General features: G+C 40.0%; 1 protein-coding gene across 1 annotated transcript in view; it reads right to left on the bottom strand.

Moving 5' to 3' along the window:
• The window catches only part of ITGAV (integrin subunit alpha V), an 85,309-nt gene that overhangs the window by 33,124 nt on the left and 26,858 nt on the right, over positions 1-25,327 (bottom strand). The window contains exons 3-17 of the mRNA XM_037912071.2: positions 17,080-17,171; positions 16,491-16,605; positions 14,822-14,883; positions 12,745-12,790; positions 10,920-11,045; positions 7,953-7,997; positions 7,671-7,714; positions 7,509-7,565; positions 6,909-6,961; positions 6,297-6,499; positions 4,171-4,362; positions 3,982-4,027; positions 2,852-2,959; positions 1,343-1,401; positions 97-251 (exon numbers count right to left, since the gene is read on the bottom strand). Of these exons, the coding sequence (XP_037767999.1) occupies positions 97-251; positions 1,343-1,401; positions 2,852-2,959; positions 3,982-4,027; positions 4,171-4,362; positions 6,297-6,499; positions 6,909-6,961; positions 7,509-7,565; positions 7,671-7,714; positions 7,953-7,997; positions 10,920-11,045; positions 12,745-12,790; positions 14,822-14,883; positions 16,491-16,605; positions 17,080-17,171 (1,403 nt within the window). The remainder of the gene's footprint in view (positions 1-96; positions 252-1,342; positions 1,402-2,851; positions 2,960-3,981; positions 4,028-4,170; positions 4,363-6,296; positions 6,500-6,908; positions 6,962-7,508; positions 7,566-7,670; positions 7,715-7,952; positions 7,998-10,919; positions 11,046-12,744; positions 12,791-14,821; positions 14,884-16,490; positions 16,606-17,079; positions 17,172-25,327) is intronic.

The raw sequence follows: 25,327 nt of genomic DNA, 5'->3' as shown, positions 1-25,327 counted from the left end.
AACAACAACAACTCTGGTAATTACAGCTCTTTATTCAATGTGTGCAATAAGGCAAAAGACATTTGCCCTAAAAGTTTAATTGAAGTGACCTCTTACCCTCAAAAAAGCCTGAAGTTCCTCACAACGCATTGTGCCCCCTTTGACAACAGTCATATTCTTAGAGTGACCAGGCTGTTTGTTGTGGAGAAACAGAGCTCTCCTTAAGGCTCCTTTTTGCTTAAGTTTATCCAACAGCAGCTCCACTTGGAAGGCTATCAAATCCAAAGCATTTGAGTTAGGAATTTCTTGACCACCCGTATGCATAGCAGGTTCCTCTCAGCTAATAAGTCACAAGTGGACTTCAGCTGTAATGGCAATCTAACAGCTGTGCCCTCTTAAAAACTTGTATTTCTTTCAAGTACTAAATCTGTCATCACAATATTGTAACAGAGGTTGATATTGTACTAAAATGAGACCTCAAATCTTCTGCTCAACACTGTAAGCATATTATTTTTGAAGACAAACCTTCAAGTAATAGGTTTGCCTCTATATTGGGATTTCTTTATGAAAGCAGAAGTTAGGATTTTTTCCAGAGACAGCAGCAATCTTACATCCACAATATATATCCTCCAGTTTTATTATTACTAATCTAATCATAGCTTAATATATTTGATATGGATCCCACAACTTAAAAATACAATACATTTCCTTCTACATAAACCTTGCCAGATCATATCTATTACCCACACATTACGTAGAAAACACTGAAAGTTTCCTGTAAGTGGCAGTATAATCAGCCAGAAACCATCAGTCTGTTGCACTGCAAAAATCTACATAGAGCCACCATACAAGCCTCTTAGAATGAATCTTTTATTGAAAATGGTCCGATTCCTGATCCGATTCCCATCCATGCCAATGAGAGTCTTTCCATTGACTTGAATGGGAGTTGGATTAGGCCCTTAGCATCTGAATTACCATCTCCACTGTTAGTTCTATTAATATACCCAAGGGAACTGTTTATCTAAAATTCCCTTTTGTAGATACAGCTAAAGAGCTTGATCCTGCCAGATGACAAGTGCTGTCAGGCCTCAATTCAGCAAGCTCACTTAAGCACATGCTTAAAGTCCATTCAATTTCGTAGGACCTAATATGCTTAAAGTATAATAGATACTTAAATTCACTGCTGAACTGGGACTTCATTTCCGAATAACTTGAAGGGTGTCTAAAGGGGCTCAGCACTGGGAAGGATCAAACTCTATACTGAAAAAGCAATTACTTCACTGATTAAGAAACAGTTATGACCAGGATTCATGTTTACAGACAATTTGAAAAGATTGACATTTTGTAAAACAGTAAAACTTACTGAGTTTATTCGGGAGCTTTCCTTTGCCATCAGCTGTTAAGCAGAACTTTACTTTAAAGCTGTTTAAAAAATATTTCAAAAAGCATATTTGATTACATATTTTTCAGCAGAATGTGGTTTAAAAGTGCTCTCCCAAAACTTTCCCAGTTCAAAGTTTAAAGAAAAAAAAAAAAAAAAAGAGACTCCAAACCCAGTCCACTCCCAAAGTTCAATCCTCATAGCCAAAGAAACGAGAACAGATTCATGACGGTTTCTTTTGTCCCATCTCGTTCCAGTGGGGTCATGGGGCACTGTCCAAAACCTGCCCTGCTCCTTCTCCATTTATGAGGACAAGTGAATATACAAAAACAGGTCATGTGTTTTTTCACCCCAACTGGAGCAGGTAGAAAACTCAATGCATTGCTCTCAATCTGCACTCCCAACCTGGGAGAAAACTGGGAATTTCAGAAGATATGGATGATGTTCTTTCCATATGGGAAAGTTTAATGTTGGGGAGGTTTTCAAGGGCGGAGGGTACAAAAATACCTGAAGCATGTTGGGCAGCCACTCTTTAGGATTAGGAAGTAAACTTTGCAGTATTATAGCTCTGGGGACTGAAGTACCAGAGAGAGTCATCAACCTTAAACACGATTGTGGAGAACGCATATAGCAGTTTATTCGGCTCAGGGCACTTCTACACTGAAGGGTCATTGTTGACTGGGGAATAGGTCTTACCACTGTAACAATTTAAAACTTCAAGATGGACAGTGACGGTAGAAATGCAGAGCCTTTAGAGCCTGATTAACCTAATAATATTCACTTGTGAAGATCACAGTTCAAATTGTGCTGTAGGCCAGAAATGAAAGTGAGCTGGGGTTGTTGACCTAAATTGTTAAAGCACTCCACAGTGGGGAACAACTGGCAGCCTGGGCTTTGAGGAGTCCAGGCCTAAAAAGGCAGGGCGACTGCAGTCCAGAACTGAATTGTTAAAACAGAACTGTTAGAGGGAGTTTGCAAGACATCTGGTCCCAACACACCCGGCTCAGACCAACCTTAGTGGTCTCTTACTTTCCTGAACAATGAATTAATTCTTATCAGTAATATTAAATGTTTATGCAATAACTTTGCAAGCGATTATACAAGCATTCGTGCACAAGATGCAGAACATTGGTGCTGACATTCGTTAGGAACCCAGGACCTGTAGAAATTTCCAAAAGGAAACTGAGGACTCTTATTTTCACTGATATACAGCTGTTCAGCTCTGAGCTGATTTAATTGCAGAGATTTTATTCTACTCAGTGGAAACATTTTGCCATCTGTGAATGAAAGGTGAAAAGTGAGGATCAAATCCAAAGTCCACTGAAGTCACTGGGAGTCTTTCCATTGATTTTAATGGCATTGGCTCAAGCCCTAAGTGTGTTTGCTTTGCTTTGCCTAGCCATTCAGAAAATTTAGTTCCATTTTTTAAAATCTGTTTATTAGTTAAACTCTCAAGACCGAGAGGGTAGAAGTAAAAACAAACCACTTTACCAGGAAACTTTCACACCAGTATCTGGCAGTTCACAGATTTTTTCCTCAGGATTTAGAATGGTCGGGTTAACTTCTAGGCCGGCGTTTACACTGATAACTGGTCTAGCCCTGTAGACGAAAGTAAATAAATTTGTGTGAACGACGTCACTCATATAACACTACATCACAAAATTCTTCATAGTATGAAAAATGTTATACATTAAGTAAAGCCAAAAATAATAGATACAGAATGTAATGATAGAGCAGCAGATGGGAAAAGATACGAGAAGTTTTTTCATTGAATTCAAAGAGATGGAGAGTAGATGGGGCAGAGAGTTAAAGAAAAGCTGCCCCAGATACCAGGAGCTGTGGACTCTCACATCAGTACTACCAAAACGTCAGAATGAATCAAGAAGAGGCAGATGCTAGACAAGTAGAGGGAACAGGGAAGGGAGTGGAATGAGATCAGTCTCCTCCAAAGAACTTGAGTGAATACATGCAGAACTGAAGAACCTTAATGGCACTTTTAAACTAGATTCCTAATGGTTCTATTGTAACTTTACACCGTACCCTGGGTAAGGGGCAGGGAACAGCTTCATGGCCCCAGAAGCAGATCAGAAAATGAGTTGGCACTCTGCTGCAATTCCTCCCCTTCTCCCCCTTTCTCTGAGGAGAGAAAGTTACTTCCCTTTTTTGTGAAGCAGCCATAAACTTTTTTGTGCTCAAGTTAATACTCTGGTCTCAGAAAATGCCCCACTCTGCCCCTCTCTCAGCGGAGGAGTTGCCCTTAATGAGTCAGGAGCTCGCAGAACTGTCAAGGATGCGAGCAGGTTTGCACATCTCACCAGGCAGCAGCATTCTACACCTGCAGGCCTCTGGAGAACTGTCACTCAGGGGAGGCCATGGAGGAAGAGCTCATGCAGTGTTTTCTCTCAGCTCAGGACACATCCGCCAGAAGCAAATAATAGATTATGGACCGCATATTAACACAGTGGAAAGAATGACGTAACCACTTTTATCCATGTCATTCTGCAATGCAGCAAGACAGAACTTCAGACTCTCTCTCATTTCTGTTCCACTCTGTAATCTACAATTTGCACTGAGCTTTCCTCCTGACTGCACTTACATGAGAACATGCACCATGCGCCTACCTGTACAAAACAGCTGTGTCAACACCAAAGGCTCCGACAATCAAATCTGGAAAGGAGACAGAAATGCTAGATTTGAGAGTTTATCCCTTTTTTTTTTTTTTTAAAAAGGGACACTAGTTGGTCAGACATACAAAAGCGATGCAGTCAAAATACTGCAACTGTTCTAAAGCTAAGTCAAGAAAAAAGCACCTGGATATCCATTTTTATCCACATCAGTGGCTCCTTTCAGTGAGTAGCCAAAGCTTGGTGGCATAGTACGGGCAGCCCACTGTCCTTCAAGAATCTGAGATGGCACCGCATTCAAACCTGTCGGTCTTCCATTGTAGATGTAAACAACCCCTCTTTTGTCCTCTCCACCATAGGGCGCAGCAACTGCGATATCTGTGAACCAAAAGCAAGAGCCTTAATGTCTCCAAATATAAACAAAGAGAACTTCTTTGTGCTGACACTGAACAAGTCATATGGGCAAAATATAGTTACAGCAGAGTGATTTCAGTACATGGCAGCAAGTTGATAATTCTCTACTATTCTCTGAAAGGTTTATCTATCTACACCCTCTTTTCTGTTTTATATAACTTGTAGGGTCCTGAGATTTTCCAGGATGACACCAAAATTAATGTTTAAGGAGCATGTGTACTGTAGACTTATCTGCAACACAGAAGGGCCCAGTCCTGCAAACACACTTTTTCAACCTATCTGGAGTCTGGGTATTTAACACTTTCCCCTAAAACACCCAGGATGGTCACTTCTGGAGACAACTCACCAAACTAGGTTTCATTAATATAATCATGTTCATCCAGAAGGTTCAAGATTTTTAATAGCTCCTACATACTTAAACCAGCCGAGTACAACATGGTTATTAGATCCTAAATGCTATGTTGATGAGTGTTTGGCCATATATCATAGGAAGAATTTTAAATTAATGCAATTATGCCACAACTCAATAAGTCTGAGAACACATATGAGCAGTGAATGATAAATGGGAGTAAACAAAATGCTAATCTGATTCCTTAAAGGAAACACAACTAAAAAACAAGTCAGAACTCTGGAAGTGTATCTAAAATCTGAATTTAACAGTGTCCATGCTGATTCAAGAACACCATTGGTACCCAAAGTATTAAAATATGAAACAACAAGTAGCAGATGTTATAACATTACTCCCTGTAAATTTATATAAAGCCACATATTGAGAAGAAACTCTCAAATATAGTACTGTTGTCTTATGGGCATTGGGACTCATCTGCACTGAGCTGATGAAAGCAGCAGAGACAATGGTCCTGTACCATCCTGGGATGGAAAGCATGTTAACCAAATGACCCTATCACAGAGTGGAACAGTAGAGTTTAGGGAAAAGACATAGTAATGTTTAAACCCTAATAAATGAATTAACTTTAAAAAGGTGAAGATTTTGTTCAGTTACCTAACAAATGAATTAAGTCTGATTAAAATACCCTGAGCAGAAAAGCATAACAGAGTAGAAAATGAACCAGAAAAAACCGTTTGTGTCATCTAGTCAGATGATGAGAATTTTGCCGGACTATTCTTAGCCTTGATCTTACTAATGTCTTATTGAACTTGTACTTGAATGGCTGCTGAGATGTTACCTCTGCACAAGGATTCCATGCTACTAACAACTAGAAGTCCAAATATTCACTTTTGTTGAAACCACTGGCATAGACTATTTTGAGCAGCAAAACACGTTTCTTTAAAAGCTGAACATTAAAACTGTTTTCTCCTATGAAAAGAAGTTGTAACATATACACACTAATACTGGGCCTGAAATCAAATTTTTGCCTCTCATGCATGAGAAGAATCTCCTGGACAGATTATCACCTTTAATATTGTTCTTTAGATCTAGTTTGTATTTCTTGTTCTGTTTTGTAGCATGACTATTTCTGAACTATAACATTTCCTATGGACCAAATGAAATGCTAGAAGATCAGCTATAATCCCTAATGTGTTAATCCTTCATGAAATATCCTTTGTTGAGGTTGTATTTGCTATCATAAAACCTCGAAATTTCACCAGAGCAGTCCTTCCAACTCATTATAGGAATGAGGTATTTGATCAAAGTTGCTACTGTACTTATTCACAAAAAAGTTCATGGACTAATATAACAGCTTAAAATAGTCATTGTTGTAGTTTAATTGGTGTAGTCTCTGCATGTTGTGCGCGTGTAACTCCTGTTAGCATTCTTGGGAATAGCATATATGAATCAAAGGGAGACTAGACCTTGGTGTCCAACAGTCTAATCTGTTTGTGTTCCGAATTCACATTTCACTATGAATTTAATAATTCACAAAATGAGGTCCTACCATTGAAGCCATCCTGGTCCAGGTCTCCCAGAGGTGCAATAGAACTGCTGAATCTCGCAAAGATCTCAAACCCATTCAGCTTTACAATCCGAAAACCTCCAGAGGCTTGTTGAAGGCATATGGAGACCTGACCCACCTCTTGAAGCTTGCCATCAGAACTACGCTCCATAAAGAGGGGGGCTCCAATAAACAAATCAGTGTAACTGTATAAAAAAAATACAGTCTTTCAACCACCCACAAGAAACTCCAGTTTCAATTTCACATGTTCCCATCACCCACTGCCACACAGAATTGTACAGTTATGGGTAAGATGAATGTTTCAAATAGATCTTTAGGTTTCACTTGTAATTTAAAGAAATTTAGTGATGAAGAAAGCAAGCATTTCCTATTTGGACAGTGTAGATGACGTATTACAACTTTAAAAAAAAATCCATGTTGAGTGCTCAAAATAAAGCGTGTTGTGCAGGGAAGCCCTAATAAAATGCAGTTAAAAAGCCATAGGGAAATAGGACATATTCTTTATAAAATTGCTAATTTTGTTCCAGGAAATTAATTTTGAGAGAGACAGATAACTGTTTCCACAAACAACTGCAAAAAAGAAAAGGCACTTACTTATCCCCATTAATATCAGTGGCAGCTACTGAATATCCAAAATAGGCAGCCATCTGGAAAACAACAGAAGTTTTACATTTGATCCAAATATTTAAATGAGTAAATTTAAAAATTAGTGTAATTTTTGCCCCTCCTCCAAAATATTTGGTACATGTATTTCATTAGGTGCCACCAATCGTTTTTTTTACCCCTTTCCCCTACTCCCTCAGTAAACTGGCCTGTTTCTAGAACAGTATAAGACGAATTGATGACTCCTTCCCTGCAACTAGTAGAATCCAGTGGTCCATCCTCTCTTCTAGTTCTTAACAGACTAAACCGAATTACAACACCAAGCAGCACTAGCACAGCTCCAGTCCAATGACTCTTACGGGTTTCTAAAGGGGTTTCTGGGCTAAGACTGTTTTTTTAAGTAATATCATCATAAGAAAGGGAATTCATGGAACACACCCACAGATTACTAAAGATCTGGAGGCATGTGAGCTAACAACAAAATATATCTCCTAGAGCCATGGACTTCATATCTATGTTCTGTCATTCTGAAGAATTGTTCTCTCCTGCACCCCTACAGCCACCTCATTGGTATAAAGCAGAACTATATACCTGTTCTCCAGTAAAATTGTACAAGGATGACATATTTTTTCCATTGTAAATAGATACCTGCATAGGAAAAAGAAATGAGCTAGTAGCATGTCACTATACACTACAACAACATTTAACATTAGGTTTTTATTATTTTCAAGTTTAAGATTTCGAGTTTCCTACCATGCCCAGCGTTCTTGCTGCTCTTGGAACCCCAGATACAAAGTCTGAAACATAAGAGAAGACAACTTGGTAATGTTCAGATTCCAGTTGAGCAAAGAACAATCGCTCAAGCTAGATCTTCATTTGCCTGAACCATTTTGCTCATTCCTAGAATTTTATGTATTATACTGTGTATGCATACAAGTACATCTGGGTTTGTTTGTGTTTGTTTGAATATTACTTCAAGTCTGCTTCCTGCTGAACACATTTTTACATACCAACAAAATAAGAACAAGGCTGTACCTTCTATGCCATCACCACTGAACTCTCCAACAGCCACCGAATAACCTGAGCAACAATAACAAAAGTGATAAGTCACCATATGAAGCTAATTAATTTTTGCTTTTCATATAATTTCTCAACACTTCCCATATGATCCACTTTGCCTGCACATTCTATTGAATGATCTCAAAAGTCAGTAAGATAAACAGCTATTCCAAACAGCATATCCATTGGATAACTATACTATCCAACTAAAAATAGTCAGTTAAAGTCTGCATGAGATGCATCAATTTCAGTAGGAACAGCCATGCCCAAATGGGCAGGTTTGTTTTGCCAAATGGGGATCCACAAGTTTGAAACTGGAATGGGTAGGTTCAAACAAACATACAGAACCTAGAGATGGTCCAGAGCTGACATGTTTGGGTCCACATCTGAACTTGCCCAAAGTCTGAAAGGATGTTGCAATCCAAGTTTCTCTCTAAAGGAATCCTTTGACGAATTTATGGTAATAAAATTTGGTGGTGATCGAGACCAAACGAGGATTTACTGGTCATGTTGAAAAAGGGCACATCAGGAATAGTAGCAGAATGCAGAACTATCCTAGTTCTGGACTCAGCAGTTGAATCTTGGCCCAGGGTTTTGTAAAAGCGTTTTGAATAATGTCTAATACAGAGAGAGCTCCTATTGGAGATATTAATATTTAGCCTGATTTTTTTTGGTAGATGAGGGGAGGTCACATAATAATTCAACTGATACCGCAGACAATGACGTGTTCTGTGTAAATTCAGACGGCGATGGTAAAATAATCTCAAAGCTCTCTGCTAACTTAATAATACAAAAAAGCCCAATCGCAACACCAATTTTACTGATAGGAAAAAACAAACAGATACACAGTGAAGTGTACACAGTTGATGATTGATCCAGGCATGCAAGACAAAAATGCTTGGCTCCTGGGCCTCATGTCTGCTCACAAGACCTTCAGGAAAGAAAACAGGAATTTTGCGAAGACATCATTACTGGCACTTCTGCTTTTGCAAAAAGACACCTGGGATTCTGAAATGACCACAGCATTCAGGACCTCTGTATTAATCTCATCATTCAGGAGTACATATTCCCCATTCTCCCAACCATTACACTGGGCCATTAGTCCAGTACAGTTTCAGAGGAAACAGTATTACAAAGTCACTTTTTGCAACACAACACTTTTTTTTTTTTTGAAGGTTACACATCCACCCAAGTACAGATCCTACTTAACCTGTCAGATCTGACAGACTCCAACATGCTCTGGTTCCATTTATTTTAGTGTGGAAGAACAGTTTCTTCCTTTAGATAAGGGTTTTACTTGGAAGTTGAAGGCACAGAATTTTTTGAGAACTTCCAGGAACTGTAGCAAGAGCATCTATATTAATTTGTTACAGTATTAAATTATGAACATGTTCAGGTCCAGACGGGAATACTTTTTAAAAAGACAATTATTGAAAACAAACAAAATAAAAATGTTTCCCAAATAGCCTTCTCTTAAAGGAGTCCCTGGTCCTCTGTTTTGCACATGCAGTAAGATGGATATATACCCACTATTTCCTGGAATACAGACCTCACATTGGTATCCATAGGAATTCTACACACTCACCCAAGGAACACCCTAAAACTATTCTCTCACAGGAATTTTACTCCAGGTTCCCTAGGAACATTTTTCCTTTCCTTTCTTTTGTCTAAGCAAGACCTATATAAAGCTAAATGATTACTTCCTTCACCTCTCCTGGAGGACACTTTTATTTGTTATTCCCTCAACACACATTTTCACTGCGTTTCATAGAATCCAAAGGCTACTTCCAAATGCTGTATTTCTAAAGTAAATACAATACGTGTCATGGGGTGGGGGTGGATGTGGATGGGAATCTCCATATAGAATCATATATAGTGATATAATGCCTGATTGAAAGCCTAGTAAAGTCAATGGAAAGACTCCTGCTGGCTTCCCTGGGCTTTGGCTCAGGCCCATGGAAAGTTAGCAGCATCCACGGTGTTGACAAAAATGAAATGAGGTCTCAAGTGAGTGTGACATATTGATGAATTGATACAATACTGAAAAGCAGACTTTCACTTGTTCCCGACCAAAACATTTTTTTTAATCGAGAAAGGGGACTGCTCTAAGCATGAATTTAAACTAGTAAGTAGGTTTCAAACTCTTCTAATGTTCCAGCATTTTAACATAATCTCCAGCACTTGCTTATCTAGGTTTATGTAAGGGTGGGGAAATGGGTCACTGAGATAGATCTCTGTTCCCATATTAGCAGGGTCTGCTTATACACTTTTTTGGCGTCTTTTGTTCTCCTTTATGACCTCTCAGGGAAAGCTGAATTTTGAATTACCTGGGAAACTGGTATGATTTGAACAGGCAAGTCTGATTCAATGCCAGACTGCTGTACATTAGACTGATCTGTAAAGGCAGAATGGGGCTTATACCTTTACTTTCACGGGGATTAGGGGATTTTCTGTGCCATGTTACACCAGCTACTGACTTAGAACACTTCTTTTTTTGAAGGGCAGAGGGAGAGGATTATGGACTAATAAGTAATCTCACTGAAAGATTTCTGGTCACACATTTTTTCCCCCAAGGGCTATACAGAGTCACTGAGAAAGTGAAAAATGTCTTTGACCCCATTTAAAAAGCAAGTGCAAAGCAAATATACACGGATTAGATAACACGTCCAAGAGCTCAAGATTGACCATGAGTCACTCTCCATATTAGAGAGACAAGATGGGTGCACACAATCCTAAATGGACAGGCATTTAGCAGGTAGAAACACTCTTATCAACTGCTATCTTTATCAACATTAATATTCAGTAAGGGTTCAAACCTGCTCCTGTTGAAATCAATGAAGTCAATAAAAGTTATTGGGTCTTTTGCAATTGGTGCAGGATCAAATCCAATGAGACTTGCTGCCATATTGATAAAAATATCCCTTTATTTTCAAAATGACCTACCCAAGTAGCTGTCATCAAAAGCAGCACTAGCGGACCGTGTTGCTAACTGGTCATCATACTTTATACTGTAGACTTTGGAATTGTATTTAGCCACAATTTCTGCCACCCGATCAGAAATGAGTTGACCTGCGAAAAAACAGTACATTAAAATAGATAATTGCTCTGGTGAATTTAACTGTGAAGAATGGGACTTAATCAGAGAATGTTTGGATTCTAAACCAATAGCATTTCCATTAGATTAAAGGGGAAACCTCCATTAGACAACAGTAGCAGCCATTGGGAGGCATGAAAATAAAAAAGTAGACCATGATCCAGCAAAGACTTCGGCTTTGTCTACAGTGGACTTTCGTTGTTAAAATCTTTGTCATTCAGGGGTGTGGAAAAAACAAAACAAAACAAAAAACACACACACCCCGAATGACAAAAGTTTTACCGATGAAAAGTGACAGTCTGAACAGTGCTTTGTCAGGGGGAGAGCTCTCCTGCCGACAAAACTACCAACCCTCGTTGGGGGTGGAAGTTTTTTTTTTGTCAGCGGAAGAGCTCTCTCCTGTCAACAAAGAGCGGCTACACTGCTCGCCTTTTAGCGGCATTTCAGAATTTAGCTTAAAAGAATTGTAGGAAATTATGAAACTGCAAGCTCAGGAGCATTACTTTATTTTTAAATTACTGTTACATTTAGAATTTTTTTTTCCTTTCAAGTTTTATGTAAAAGATGACAATTTCTCCAAGGAGCTAACAAAATAAATATATATTACTAACTCAGTTTGATGAGCATCAGTAGCATTTGTAATGCATTTTTAATCACTCTTCTTTGTTCAGGGTCTGCACTAATACAGAAACTATGTTATGTACATGGAACATGGGCAACTGCATTTGGCAGCTGCTCACTAGTGGTGGCAGCAGCAAGTGAGTTGGCTTTTGTATTCACAGGCTAGGTCTATGCTGCTGTTGAAAGCATGTCTCTCTCCCCGGGTGGACAGACAGGTTAACTCTGCCTGAGCTAGTGTGCTAAAAATAGCAGGGTGGACATTGCAGCACAAGCTAGCTGCCCAAGTACAAGCCCAACCGACCCCTTGAGTCCGTACTCAGGTGGCTAGCCCATGCCACCGTGACCACACTGCTGTTTTTAGCACACATTCGCTCAAGCAGAGTTACTGGGTGTCTGTCTGCCTGGCCAAGAGGACTCTTCCCCAGCTGCAGCGTAGACACACCCACAGTGACCGTGGATGCGCAATGGTTAGTTGAAGGCCTTCCCTCTAGGAGAAGATATATGAAATGTTCTTGTGGAAACTGTAAAGTCAGAGGTAAGGTTTGTGTTACAGCGCAGGGCAGATACACGTGGAGAACGTAGCGTATCTCTGTATCCAAAGGAAATGGAACATACTTCTCTTTGTGGGACCTGTAGTGTGTCTCATGACAGTGAATAATTTGATGTCTGTGTTATAAAATAGAGGAAAGACCACTTGCTTAACTTTGCACTTTCTTGCTTTTAAGGTTTTGGGTGGACAGGCAAAATATTCCCCGAGATAACCTCATCAGTCTTGAACAAAGTATTTGCCTTTAGGAACACACACACACACACACACACACTTTATGTATTTAACAGAACATTTGTATAGCTATTTAGTTAATAATCAGTGCAAAGAAGTCTTTTAAAGCTGCCTCAAATATTCAGTAAATGTTTTAAGGGGATTAAAGAAATACATTTCTCGTGTCTCATTCACTGAGATATTGATGTTTATGGAGGAGTCAAGATAGGTGGAGTGGGGGGTGGAAAATCAAAGATGTTAGCATTTTTTGTCACCTAAGTGATTTGTCTCACCTTGCCAGTAGAAACTTCCAGGTCCTCCAAGAAGTACCCTGTCTCCCTAGAAAGAATAAAATAAAATAATCAGAGCCCTCATTACCATACATCTAAAGAATAATAAACAATAATGAAATATATGGTAATTCTAGGAGCACACAGTTCTCTTGTACTGTAAAGTTGCGGTAGCTGTAGTAACCCAGCTGTGTTGTTAGATTTTTTTATTATGATTTGAGATTACACGGGCCTACTAAAAGAGAATCAAAAAACAAAAAGGAAATAATTAAAAATGTTGATCTTCTAGAATGTTATTAGGTTTAACACTACTGAAGCAAATCGACATCTGCTTTTGATCAATTTCTTTTCCCTCCCCTCGGCTCCTCCCCCATCCAGCCTCTTCTTTTTAAACTCTGAACTGAATGATTCATATCATTTTAGCTGAGACTCCTACAGGCATAATTTTAAGACAATAGAATATAGTTAGAACAAAACCCTATGACATTTTGCTAGGAGTCTGTCATATGACTGGTTTCTGTGGAGGCATGCGGATGATGCCTTCCCCTCCCCACATCCCTATTTTTTCCTTAATCAACGACAGACTCATGGTACACAGAGAAGTTTTGGTTTTGATCTTTGTCTATATTACAGTAAAAGCTTTGTTACCAGTGTTGGTGGAATGCGGGGTTGACAGTTAAGTCAAAAATTCCGGTTAACTAAGAGGGAGGGAGTTTGGGTGCAGGAGGGGGCTCAGGGCTGGGGCACGGGAGGGGTTTTGGGGTACCGGCTCTGGGCAGCTCTCACCTCGGGAAGCTCCCCAGAAGTGGCGACATGTCCGGAGAGGTGCGGCCAGGTGGCTCTGCATGCTGCCTCCGCCTCTAGGCGCTGCCCCCATAGCTCCCATTGGCCGCAGTCCCTAGCCAATGGGAGCTGCAGAGTCAGCACTTGGGGCAGGGCAGGGGCAGCACACAGAGCCCCCGTGGCCATTCCTCCACCTAAGAGCATTAATCTCAGCCAATGGGAGCTGTGGGGGGCGGCGCCTGCGGGCAGATGCAGTGCACAGAGCCGCCTGGCCGTGTCTCTCCGGACATGTCACCGCTTGTGCAGAGCTGCCCAAGGTGAGTGCCGGCCAGATCCAGCACCCCGAAACCTCTCCTGCACCCCAACCCACTGCCCCGAGCCCTCTCCAGCACCCAAACTTCCTCCCAGAGCCCACACCTCGTACCTTGTCCCAAAAGGCCGGATTATAGAGCTTTCTGGTTTGCAAAGTGCCGGATAACACAGCTTTTCCCGTACTTGGTATGGCTTTCATCCAGCAAAGCATGTTTGTAACTTTAAGCACAAGCAGTCCCATTTTAAATCATTGAGACTACTTGTGTGCTTACAGCAATGCACGTACTTATGCGCACTGCTGGATCAAACCCTGTTTTTTTGGTGATGCTTAGCTTTGTAAACATTTTGTCTATGTTTGGATTTTAAAAGAAAAAGAAAGAAAATTAAAAGAATATATGAAAAATACATTTCCAAACAGCAACCTACATATATAAAGAAAAAAACATAAGGAATAGAACAAGAGCAAGAAGATACAGAAAATTTAAAGCTGTGGCTCAATAAGGAGCAGTGATTTGGGTCTAAAAGCACAGTCTACTAATGGAGTTATCAGGAGGGATTACACTGTCACTTTCAGAGCAAGTCACTCCTGCAAGAGAACTAACTTAGTGATTTGAAGTGACCAGTCTATGCTTAAGCATCTAATAAAATTACAAGATTACTGTAGTTTCATTTGACCTGAGGACCAGTGGCAGCAAAGATAAAACAAATAATCAGGTACCATTGACAGAAGCTGGAAATGCAGGGTACTTATGTACAGCATGTTCTGTCAGAGCCTAGGTGCTAAGCACCTTGCAGGACCAGGGCTCATAATGATGGCTTGTTCCAAACTTTTTGATTAGTTTACTAAATTTTTACTTTCAGGAATAATGGATCTTTATTTTAAAAAATAGATACATACCTATATCAGGTACTGGTTGGAACTGCTGTAATTTATAATTGTCTGCTGACTTGTGAAAACAGGCTACATTTAATGAGCATCACATACCTTTGTAAAATCAATGCTAAAGCCTCCTTGACAAAATCCCTGTCCATCAGCATCAATAATTGCTACAAAAAAAAGATAGGTAGAGAGTGATAAATTAAACTTTGTGACAGGGAATGGTAAGATGGTTATAATTACATTGATCCATTCTGCTCAAACATTCTTGGATGGCCAGAGCCTGGATTGGGTTAACTTGAACTCCAGGTGATTTTGGTTTGGTGTCAGGGAGATTTTTGTCCGATTCTCTGAAGCAGTGGTCAAAAGCCAGAGGTTAGATACCAAGTTAGGTGCTTCAATAGTTTGTTCTAATATGGCAAGGCAGATATTTCTTCCTGTTCTTCAACTCATAATCAAATAACTTTAGGATTAGTTCTAGGCCTATCTGAATAGAAGTAAATGGTAACTCCATATTCCTGCTGGGTTAAATTCCAAAGGTCTTTGGGAAAAATAGATGTAAAGTATCTCTTTCTATGCAAAAAAACCAGAAAGCTATATAACTATAATATATTTCAAGGGTTGTCTGAAGAAGAAGAAAAAAGCATTCCAGGGCTGACAGTTCCCATGCTAGGATTCAGCCTAGAGAGAGTTTTTATGACTGAGTTAATCCCCTGAATATACAGCTTTAGGGCAGAAATGTGACAGGCCCTTATTTATAACAGTGTGACTAGTTGAATATTCGTTAAGTTTAAGACATAGTCGTTTATGCTCCTTTTATGCTGGATGACTATGGAATGCACTCCCTGCTGTTCTGCAGAATTTCTCAGTCCGTTTTGTGATTCAAAAGTAGGTTAAAGAAATATGGTAACAAATTTAAAAAGTAATCTCTTATTCTGAGTGCTCAAGTGGAGACATCTTGGGTCTGATTTCAAAGGTGTGAGCCACCGCAGGCCCTACTGATATGACCACGGTTTGTGGGTGCTCAACACTTTCAAACAAATAGGCTCACGATATCTGAAATGGAGTACAAAAAACATGAAGGTACCAAAAATCAGAGACCACTTTTGAAAATGTTACCCTACATTTACTGCTACTTTTAGTTGCTGTTATTTGACACAGCTAAGCTGCACAGAAGTGGGACTGTTCTGTGCAGGGCACTTTGTACTCATAATGTTGCAGTATCCTAGTTATTTCTCTTCTTCAGTAGTTTACTGGCAGAAACTTTAATCTGCCATGGCACATTTCAAACAGTTAAAAAGGAGTATCAATTGGAGCATTAATATTACATTAATAATTCCAGAATCAGAAATTCATGCCTTGGAGGTTGCAATAGAGCAACATCCACCTCTCAGAAGGAAAGTGGGCTCATTTTGAATGCCACAACAATTATCAATGAACTGTGAAATTCTGGATTTTTTCAAAGTTCTGGGATATTTGGATCCATGGTCTTAGTTTGATCCACTGTAGGGAATGGGGGGTGGGGGGGAGACCAGACATCTGTGAAATTTAAATGCAAATCCTGAACACCTCGAAAGTTCAGAAGTGCCCAGACTTGGGGCTTTGGGTCAGGCTCCTCCCCAGTTGCCAGAAGGACAAATGCCAACCTGACCATGGAAAAAAAGGGAAGGCACAAAACAGATTCTCTTCTTACTCCCCTTACAAATATACATAAAATTGATGTAACAGAAATGAAACTGAAATTACTAAGTTAAACAACAAAACCTTCTATACATACTTGATCTGCAGGGAGCATATTCAACAGCCTTAGATCCATCATGAAGGTAACAAGTTCCTACAGGCTCTCTCTCCTGTTTCGCTTCAGTTCTCCAGTGATACAAGGGAGCACAGGCCTGAGGAAAAGACATGACAGTCTATAAAACAGATCTCTTTCAGAATGCCTGAGCAGGTTGGATGGATCTTTGCACCATTGTTCTACTGCATGCCCAAGGAAAAATGACCCAAAAGCACTGCTTTTAGTAGAAATAAAGCACACTACCTACACAATGGGCAGCTGTAACAACCTTAGACGAGGAATAGTCCACTCGTATTTTTAGAAATGTGCATTCGTTGAGAGAAGGCTGTTTACAACTCTCATAAAAATCTGTTGGAAGGGCTTTAGAGGAATTTTTCAGAAATAACTTCAATGTCCACTAGTCATGAATTATATTAGACTTTCCCTAGCACAAGAAGAAAAGCCAGCCAATAAACTCCTAATGAGAAACTCAAGTTGGATGGCAAAGCTATGTTTAATTCTGAATTGTCACAGTCCTTCCATTGCAGTTTTTTCCTGTAGAAGTGTCCAAAAGCAAGCAAGCAAGACTTACCAGAATTTTATCATTTTTAGACCTCACGGATGCTCCAAACCACTGATGAGACTTAAATTCCAGTGGATCATTAGGTGCAAAATTTCTATCGCCTGCAAAGAAAATTAAAAACACAGCATTATTTCACGAGCGCCGAGTGAGCTTTAGAGAACCAATACGAATACAAACAGAGATAAAAAGCAAGCCAAAACCAATAATATTTGAGGGCAGAAATAGCTTTGATAGAAGTAATTTTTTTCTGATGTACTTATATATTTATGGGATACATGACTATTTACCAAACATGTAAGGAGCATAGGCAGAATGCTGAATTACTGTAAGAGCACAAGTGTTGCAATTTCCACTCTGAATGTTATCAAATCGAGTAAAGATTCAAAAATATACCAACTGATATGATTAGTCACAAAGCAGGAGTAAAGTTTTGCTGTCTACAGTAACCAAGGAGTTAAAACGTAAGAAAGTTGAATAAGACAGTTATGGCTAACTTGCACCTTCCTAAGGGCGTTTGTGCATTGACTTCATACTTTAAGTTAATTCCCCTTCACTTTCCTGAGTACGCCCATGTATACATGCCCTAAAAGTTAACTGTTGTTGTGGAAGCTTGGGAGGAGTAAGTTAACTTGAATGGTTTCTTGTGTAAGTGTAAATGTAAAAATCAGCTAGCATACTCAGTCCTGATCCTTCTCCCATTGAGAGCAATGGAAATTTTGCCATTTCAGTGAGAAGATAATCAAACCCCTTGGGTACAGCACTCAGCGTGGGAGATAACTAAGGGCTTGTCTACACAGGGGAAATAGCCTGGAATAGCCTGAAAATGGATTAACCTAGAGGCACTTTTAGTACAAAAATGAGAGAGTCCATACAAGGAGGTAGTGAAGAATAGTTACTGCAGTTTAAATCCACACCCTAGCTTATCTTTCAATAGCTTCCTTGTATAGACAAGACATGAAAATTACTGATATTTTGCTACGTCTGAGTTTAAAGTATCAGCAAGCTGACTAGTTGATACATCAGTCCCACATGCTGCAAAAAATACCCTCTCTTGTGAATCAGCAGCTTTGTTACTCAATAATTGTGACTACTTGAATCAAAACTTCCTTGTACATTATACACCTTGTAAGGAAATCTCTGTGTCCATAGGCATGCTATTACTTCCTGATGGGGAAATCCTGCGGAAAGGAAAACAAAGCAGACTCCAGTCTCCGCAGGCAGCTAAAAACAAACAGGTGGCTGGATAACCCTTAGTCTGATCTTCGTCCAGAACAACACAGACACCAAGACAAGTTTTCAAAGAGAAAAGAGAAAATATTTTATTTTTCTAATTTCAATAGCATAAAGAGGCCAATAAAAAAGACATTTCAGTCCCTTCTGCTCTCTCACCATATTCCTATTTAATACTTCAGTGGCCAGTAAAAGTGAACATCTCTCCACCATAGGGTGACCATATAGCAAGTGTGAAAAATCGGAACAGGGGGTGGGTATATAAGTAGGTAATAGGAGCCTATATAAGAAAAATCCCCAAATATCGGGACTGTCCCTATAAAATCGGGACATCTGGTCACCCTACTCCACGATCAGCAGCCTGTAGATTTATATTACCACCCAGCAGTAGCAGAATTTGGTCAATTTCTGTCTGGAGCAGAAATCTGTAATTTGGAGTCAGGTATCTTCTGAATGCTATTTGATTATTTACAGTATGTACACAAGTCCTGTAACCTTTCAACAGGTTTGGTAACACAGCACAGAGGCAAACCCCCTTCTTCCAGAATCCTCAGGGAAGGCACTTTTTGCCCTGACTCCAGAAACATCTGTCTAGTCTCTGAGGGGTCCCCGCAAGTCTCTCTCTTTACAGACTAATCCCTTCAGTTTTACACCTGGGGAACTCCTAATCCCAGGCTGCTCACCAAGGCTTCATGACCTAGAAAAGTGAACCTGGGGCTCTGTAGTACCAAGGAAGTTGGAACCTCAGTGCTTCAAGTGTCAGACAAAAGGAGAATGTTTTAACCCACACAATAACAATACCCTTAATGATGTGTTGGGTTGTGGTTACTTTATGCCCTCTTTAAATCTTTTTATGGGGAGTTTTATCCCAGGTGCTTCCATCTCAGTGATTATGCAACCATTAAGCACCTTTTGCCATAACAGTATTAAAAAGGTAGAGAATGAGGTAGGATTAAAAAAAAAAAAAGAAAAAGAAAAAAAAATTAGTTTCCCTAATTAAAGCTTTCCCTATGCTGATGAAAATTGGAGTCTGCAATATATCTAGGACTTGACTTAACTGAGTTATAGGTTAACAGTTGAATTTTCTAAAGCATCCTGCATGACTGTGCTCCCACTGAAATCAAGCACTGAGGCACTGAGTGCTTTTGAAAAATTCCACTCTAAACTTCTAGAAAGGTACCCACCTTGTATAAGGCTATGTCTACACTGGCAATTGAACGACAAAACTTTTGGTCTTTCAGAGATGTTAAAAACAACAACAAAACCCTGAAAGACAAAAGTTTTGCCACGACAAGTGCCAGCGTGAACAGTGCGTTGTCAGCAGGAGCGCTCTCCTGCCGACAATGCAAATGCAAACGATGGTCGTTGGGGGTGGAAGATTTTTTGTCAGCAGGAGAGCCGACAAACAGCGGCTACACTGCATGACTTTTAGCGGCATGGCTGTAGCGACACAGCCCTGTCACTAAAAGCTGTGTAGTGTAGACATAGTCTACGGAGTCTGGCAACTCGCTGTTGGGGTGGGACGAGAGATTTAGGCATAGTTGTTTGGGTACATTCTACAAACACAGAAAATGATACCTTTTGTTCTTCTGCACATGCTCAGAAGTGTTTAACATACAGTATTAATGCACAAATGTTTGACATGAGAGATTAAAATTTTGTAACTAAGCCTTACAAAGAAGCTCAGTTACTAAACAAAGTAATCATATTGCATAAGCAGGGTTTGGACAAAGAGAGAAAAGAACTGGCTCCTCTCTCAAGCAAGGCAAAAACATCTCACCTACATGTATCAACAAGTGAGAACTATATGCACTGCAACAGCTTCTCCCTAGAAGCTTTCTGTAGATTGTGCCAAAAGTTAATGTTTCATGAGTGTATTGGTTAGGCCTAATTTACTTTCAGTGACTGCCAGGCTAGAGTCCTAAGTGTGCAATATTGAATATCAATAAAAGAAAAGGAGTACTTGTGGCACCTTAGAGACTAACCAATTTATTTGAGCATAAGCTTTCGTGAGCTACAGCTCACTTCATTGGATGCATTCAGTGGAAAATACAATGGGGAGATTTATATACACAGAGAACATGAAACAATGGGTGTTACCATACACACTGTAACGAGAGTGATCACTTAAGGTGAGCTATTACCAGCAAGGGCGGGTGGGGGAACCTTTTGTAGTGATAATCAAGGATAGTGATTATCACTACAAAAGGTTTCCTTGTACTTGTGGCACCTTAGAGACTAACAAATTTATTTATGCTCAGATAAATGTGTTAGTCTCTAAGGTGCTACAAGTACTCCTGTTCTTTTTGGGTACAAGAGTTCACATGCTCAAACCAATGTAAGACATTTTGGTGGACAATTTTTTGTACTATTTATTTTGGAATAAACCAAAGATAAGAAAATTACACCTAGATACTATAAGAACATAAGAATGGCCATACTAGGTCAGACCAAAGGTCCATCCAGCCCAGTATCCTGTCTACTGACAGTGGCCAATGCCAGGTGCTCCAGAGGGAGTGAACCTAACAGGTAATGATCTAGTGATCTCTCTCCTGCCATCCATCTCCACCCTCTGACAAACAGAGGCTTGGGACACCATTCCTTACCCATCCTGGCTAATAGCCATTAATAGACTTACCCTCCATGAATTTATCCAGTTCTCTTTTAAACTCTGTTATAGTCCTAGCCTTCACAACCTCCTCAGGTAAGGAGTTCCACAGATTGACTGTAAGCTGAGTGAAGAAGAACTTCCTTTTATTTGTTTTAAACCTGCTGCCCACTAATTTCATTTGGTGGCCCCTAGTTCTCATATTATGGGAATAAGTAAATAACTTTTCCTTATTCACTTTCTCCACACCACTCATGATTTTATATACCTCTATCATATCCTCCTTAGTCTCCTCTTTTCCAAGCTGATATTTTAAATCAACAACTTTACAAACTGATGCATATCTTAATACATTTTTAAATTACTGTAAAACCATCTCAGTGAGCATGTCTCCATAACCATAATGTTGCCGACCCCAAGCAAATAAATAAATAAAATTGGTCAGGTCCTCAAAAATCATGATATTGTCTTCAAAATCATGAGGTTTGAAAAATAATTAATTGGGGCTTCTTTTTATTTGCTTTCTGGTTTGGGGGCCTCAGAGTTCAATTTTGTTAAGCTTTTGTCCACCGGCTAGAAATTTTTTAAATGGAAGCTGAGATTTTCACGTAACCATCAATTGACTGTACTAGCTGGGGCTTTAATACCAAATACCATGAGACTTGTGACTAAAGAAAAGAGTTGGCAACACTTTCACTGTTAACCCCTGCCCATTCTCTCCATTTTATTTGTTGCATCATCTTGTCTTGTTTTAAACTTAAATTGTAAGCTCTTTGGGGCAGACTCTCTCCCCTACTATGAATCTGTACAGCACCTAGCACAACGGACACTTTGGTTTCTCTGCAGTACAAATAAAATAACTACAAAATGAAAATCCAGTGCAGACCTGACCCGTCCCCTTCCCTTGCAAAGTAAAATGCAACTTTAATCCCAACCAAAAAATCCCCTCAGGAAAAAAATCATCTAAGTAGGCCTTGCAGCATGCTCCACTGTCACCTGACCAGAGTTCCACACAGAAAACACCATGCCACCAGATCTTCTCCTGTTTAAATCCAAAGCCATTGGGCTTGTCTTCACGGCTAAAAGAGCTTTGTTTTTTACCTTGAGGTAGCTAATGCGCATAAGGTATCCTGAGGTAATAACCCAGTGAAGACAAGACACTTAGATTGACCTTGAAGTAAACACACTGAGGTCAGCCCTACTGCCTCCTCCCCACTCCCCCGCAGACTGACAGCAGCAAATTTACCTCACAGTTTAAAAAAAAAAAAAGGGGGGGGGGGCCTCGTCTTCACTGTGTCTTTACCACGGGATAGCCCACGCCCATTAGTTACCCCTCAGTAAAAAATCAGCTGCTTTTTTTTTTTTTTTTTTTTTTTTTAAAGGCATTGAAGACAAGCTCATTAGGTCAACTGCAATGGTACCAACAAGGAGTGAGGTGCCTTTGAGGGTACCGTCTACACAGCAAACAGACTCCTGTGGCAGCATGTCTCAGCCTAGGTCAACTGATTTGGGCTCGTGCTATGGGGCTAAAAATAGCAGCGTAGCCATTCAGGCTTCAGTTGAATCCAGGCTCTGAGACCCTCCCCTTCTCCCTCACTGAGTTTCAGAGCCTGCAATCCAGCCCGAATGTCCACACTGCTATTTTTAGCTCCATAGTGGGAGCCCGAATCAGCTGATCTGGGCTGAGAGACCCTCTGCTGCAAATCTTTTTTGCAGTGTAGACATATCCTAAAATAGCCAGGGCCTAACCATGCAGGGCTTCTTAGGTCAAAACCAACACAGGTGGATAACATAGTTAACCTTGCTGCTCTAACAGTTTCTACAGCAGTGTTCATTGTTCTTTTATTTTAACTCTTTTGTAGCTTCTCAAGGCTGCCTAATGAAAACCTGTCATGGGGTGTATGTACCCCACACTGGGCCAGCAACCAAAGAGTTAATAAAGGCGCTGCTGGCCAAGGCTGATCAGAAGCCTTGCAGCAGCTGGAAGGCTGGGAAACAGAGGGGTGGGTGGCTACCAGAGTAGCGAGCGGGTTAGAGAAAGGAACTCCTGCCAGCAAACTACTAAAGAGCTGCCCAGAAACAACAGCTCAGGAGGGGATGAACTGATGGACAGGCTGGAGAGCCTGCAGAGATCCAGGGGAAGCAGCTGTGGGCATTGTCAGAGTCAGAAGAACCCTGATTTTCCTTATATAACTTGAGGGCCTTGAACTGGAACCCAGTGGAGTGGGCAGTCCTGAGTTCCCCTATCAACCCCCGGTGGACCTGGAACTGGAGAAAGGCTTTTCAGACTCCCGCGCACCAGAATTAGATGGACAGCTCCACTCGGTTGGGTGAGCCCAGGGGCTGTGCCATAAATGGCCAGAGGGGGCACTGTTGCACTGACGCACCACCTCACAATGCCCTTAAAACACTGCGTCCAATTTTTAAATGGGTATTTGAACACACACCTAGGAGGTACACCTTTTGCTCAGACAGATTTGTTAATTTTTTAAACTACATCTACAAATCCCCTTGCCAAATTAAAATGCATCCATTACAAGGGACACAGTTGGTGGGTAAGCCCCTTCATTTTCAGTTTAAACCAATTTTTACTGAAAAAATTATGGGTTTTACAAAAAGTATTATTCATTTTTTTCCTTGATTTTCATGCTACGTTTGTATCATTCAAACAAATAAAAAAATTTGTTGTATTAGCAAAATACAATACATTGCATGAGATATATGTATTACAATAATACATTAGTCTGTGTGTATATATGCAAAGCTGCCTCTTGAAGTAAGGTTATGTATTAGTCTAGAAAAGTGGTTCTTAACCTGGGGTGCACGCATCCCCTGCGGGTGCGAGAGGCTCTTTCTGGGGGTGGGAGAGGCTCTTTCTGGGGGTGGGAGACATGCCAGATTCTTTTAGAAGGTAAAGCATCGAATACACAAATTAAACACAGGCACGTAAGTACAACTACTTTGTTTCATCAAACCTATGTATTTATTAACATACATTTTAAAAATGATTACTGTAATATACAAACAAAAATATATCTAGGTTTAAAGAACTGACCTACTTCAACGATTTTTGATAAGGGGTGTGAGAATATATTTTGAGAACCAAAGGAGTGCAGGCTGCAGTAAAGGTTAAGAACCCCTGGTCTAGAAGATACACACAATAAACAAACAGGCATGCACTCAAGGACTGAAGTGCGTGCACATCTGAATGTACTGATGAATCACACATCCACCATGTACACATTTCAAGATGTTAGCAGATAATGGTTTAAAGATTTGATACACTAAAATGGGAAGAAAACAAAAATCTGTATCAGAATACGTTTCAAAACACAAGGAAGTATTCAAAGGTTTTTAAAAAAATCAGGAGAAAAGGATGAAAGTTGAGTGTATGCAGTGCAAATGGTGTGGCCAATTGTTAGATGTAAATATTTATAGGCTAATAGTTCTAAGTCTACAACAGCAAACTGTTTATTCAGATGAAAAGTTTTATTTGGGGATTAGAAATATATTGTTTTCTTAAACTCAGGGGTAGTATTGTGTTTTGAGTTCAGTTTTAGTTCCGCAGCAAACCACATTGAATTCCTTTCATCAAAGCATTAACCTATTGAATACTCCCCCCCCACCCCCCCGTCCTTCTGTCCACCAAAATAAACCCTGGTATTTACCCAGAAAAAATAATTTTGCACCAATTTTCACCTGTTTTTGTTGCTGTAGTGAAACTCCCCAGAAACATTAAATGAAATAAAAACTGAAAACAAAGGGCCCTAATCATGGGGTACACGTCACAAATAAAAATGAACGTATAAATGCCTGATTTATGTTGGGGCTTTTCCTTTGTGTATCTGTTCCACCATCCTACTTATCATGATCTTATGTATCTTTCCATTAGGGAAAAAGACCTAATGTGCCAACTCAGTAGTGCCCAGCCCCTTGAAATCTCACCCCTACGACTTTTTCCTCTTCCTAGTCAGAGCAGGCAATTACTCCAAACAAAAAGTGCCTTCACCTAACTGGTCCTAACACAATTATTCCTTGATACATTCCAGCTCTATTATATTCAAGCCTCCTGCTCAAGAACAAACTTGGTAACCTTTAATGATCAGTTTTGTGGGTGTATTTTTTGCTGTTGGAGAAATGGGACATTGTCATTATTATATTAAATAGGACTTAAATTTAAATCTGGAAGTTGGGATGGGGAGAAATGGCACGAAGAGGAGGAGATTAACCACTCTCTGTCAAAGAAGGCAGAGAGATTCAAGGAGGGGGGAGGTTTATTTCTGACATATTTTTGCCCACCAGTCTGCTACAGTCTATGCCTCCTTCATTCAATATAAATGCTATTTGCTATATAAACAATGGTGAAGTTACTGTTAAGTGATCTGCAAGTTGTGCTATGCAAACCTTGACATGCTTGGA

Source organism: Chelonia mydas, chromosome 11 (genome assembly GCF_015237465.2).
Source record: "Chelonia mydas isolate rCheMyd1 chromosome 11, rCheMyd1.pri.v2, whole genome shotgun sequence".
Classification (NCBI taxonomy): domain Eukaryota; kingdom Metazoa; phylum Chordata; order Testudines; family Cheloniidae; genus Chelonia; species Chelonia mydas.
Note: the sequence above shows the minus strand (reverse complement) of the source record. Positions and strands in the feature narration are given on the sequence as shown.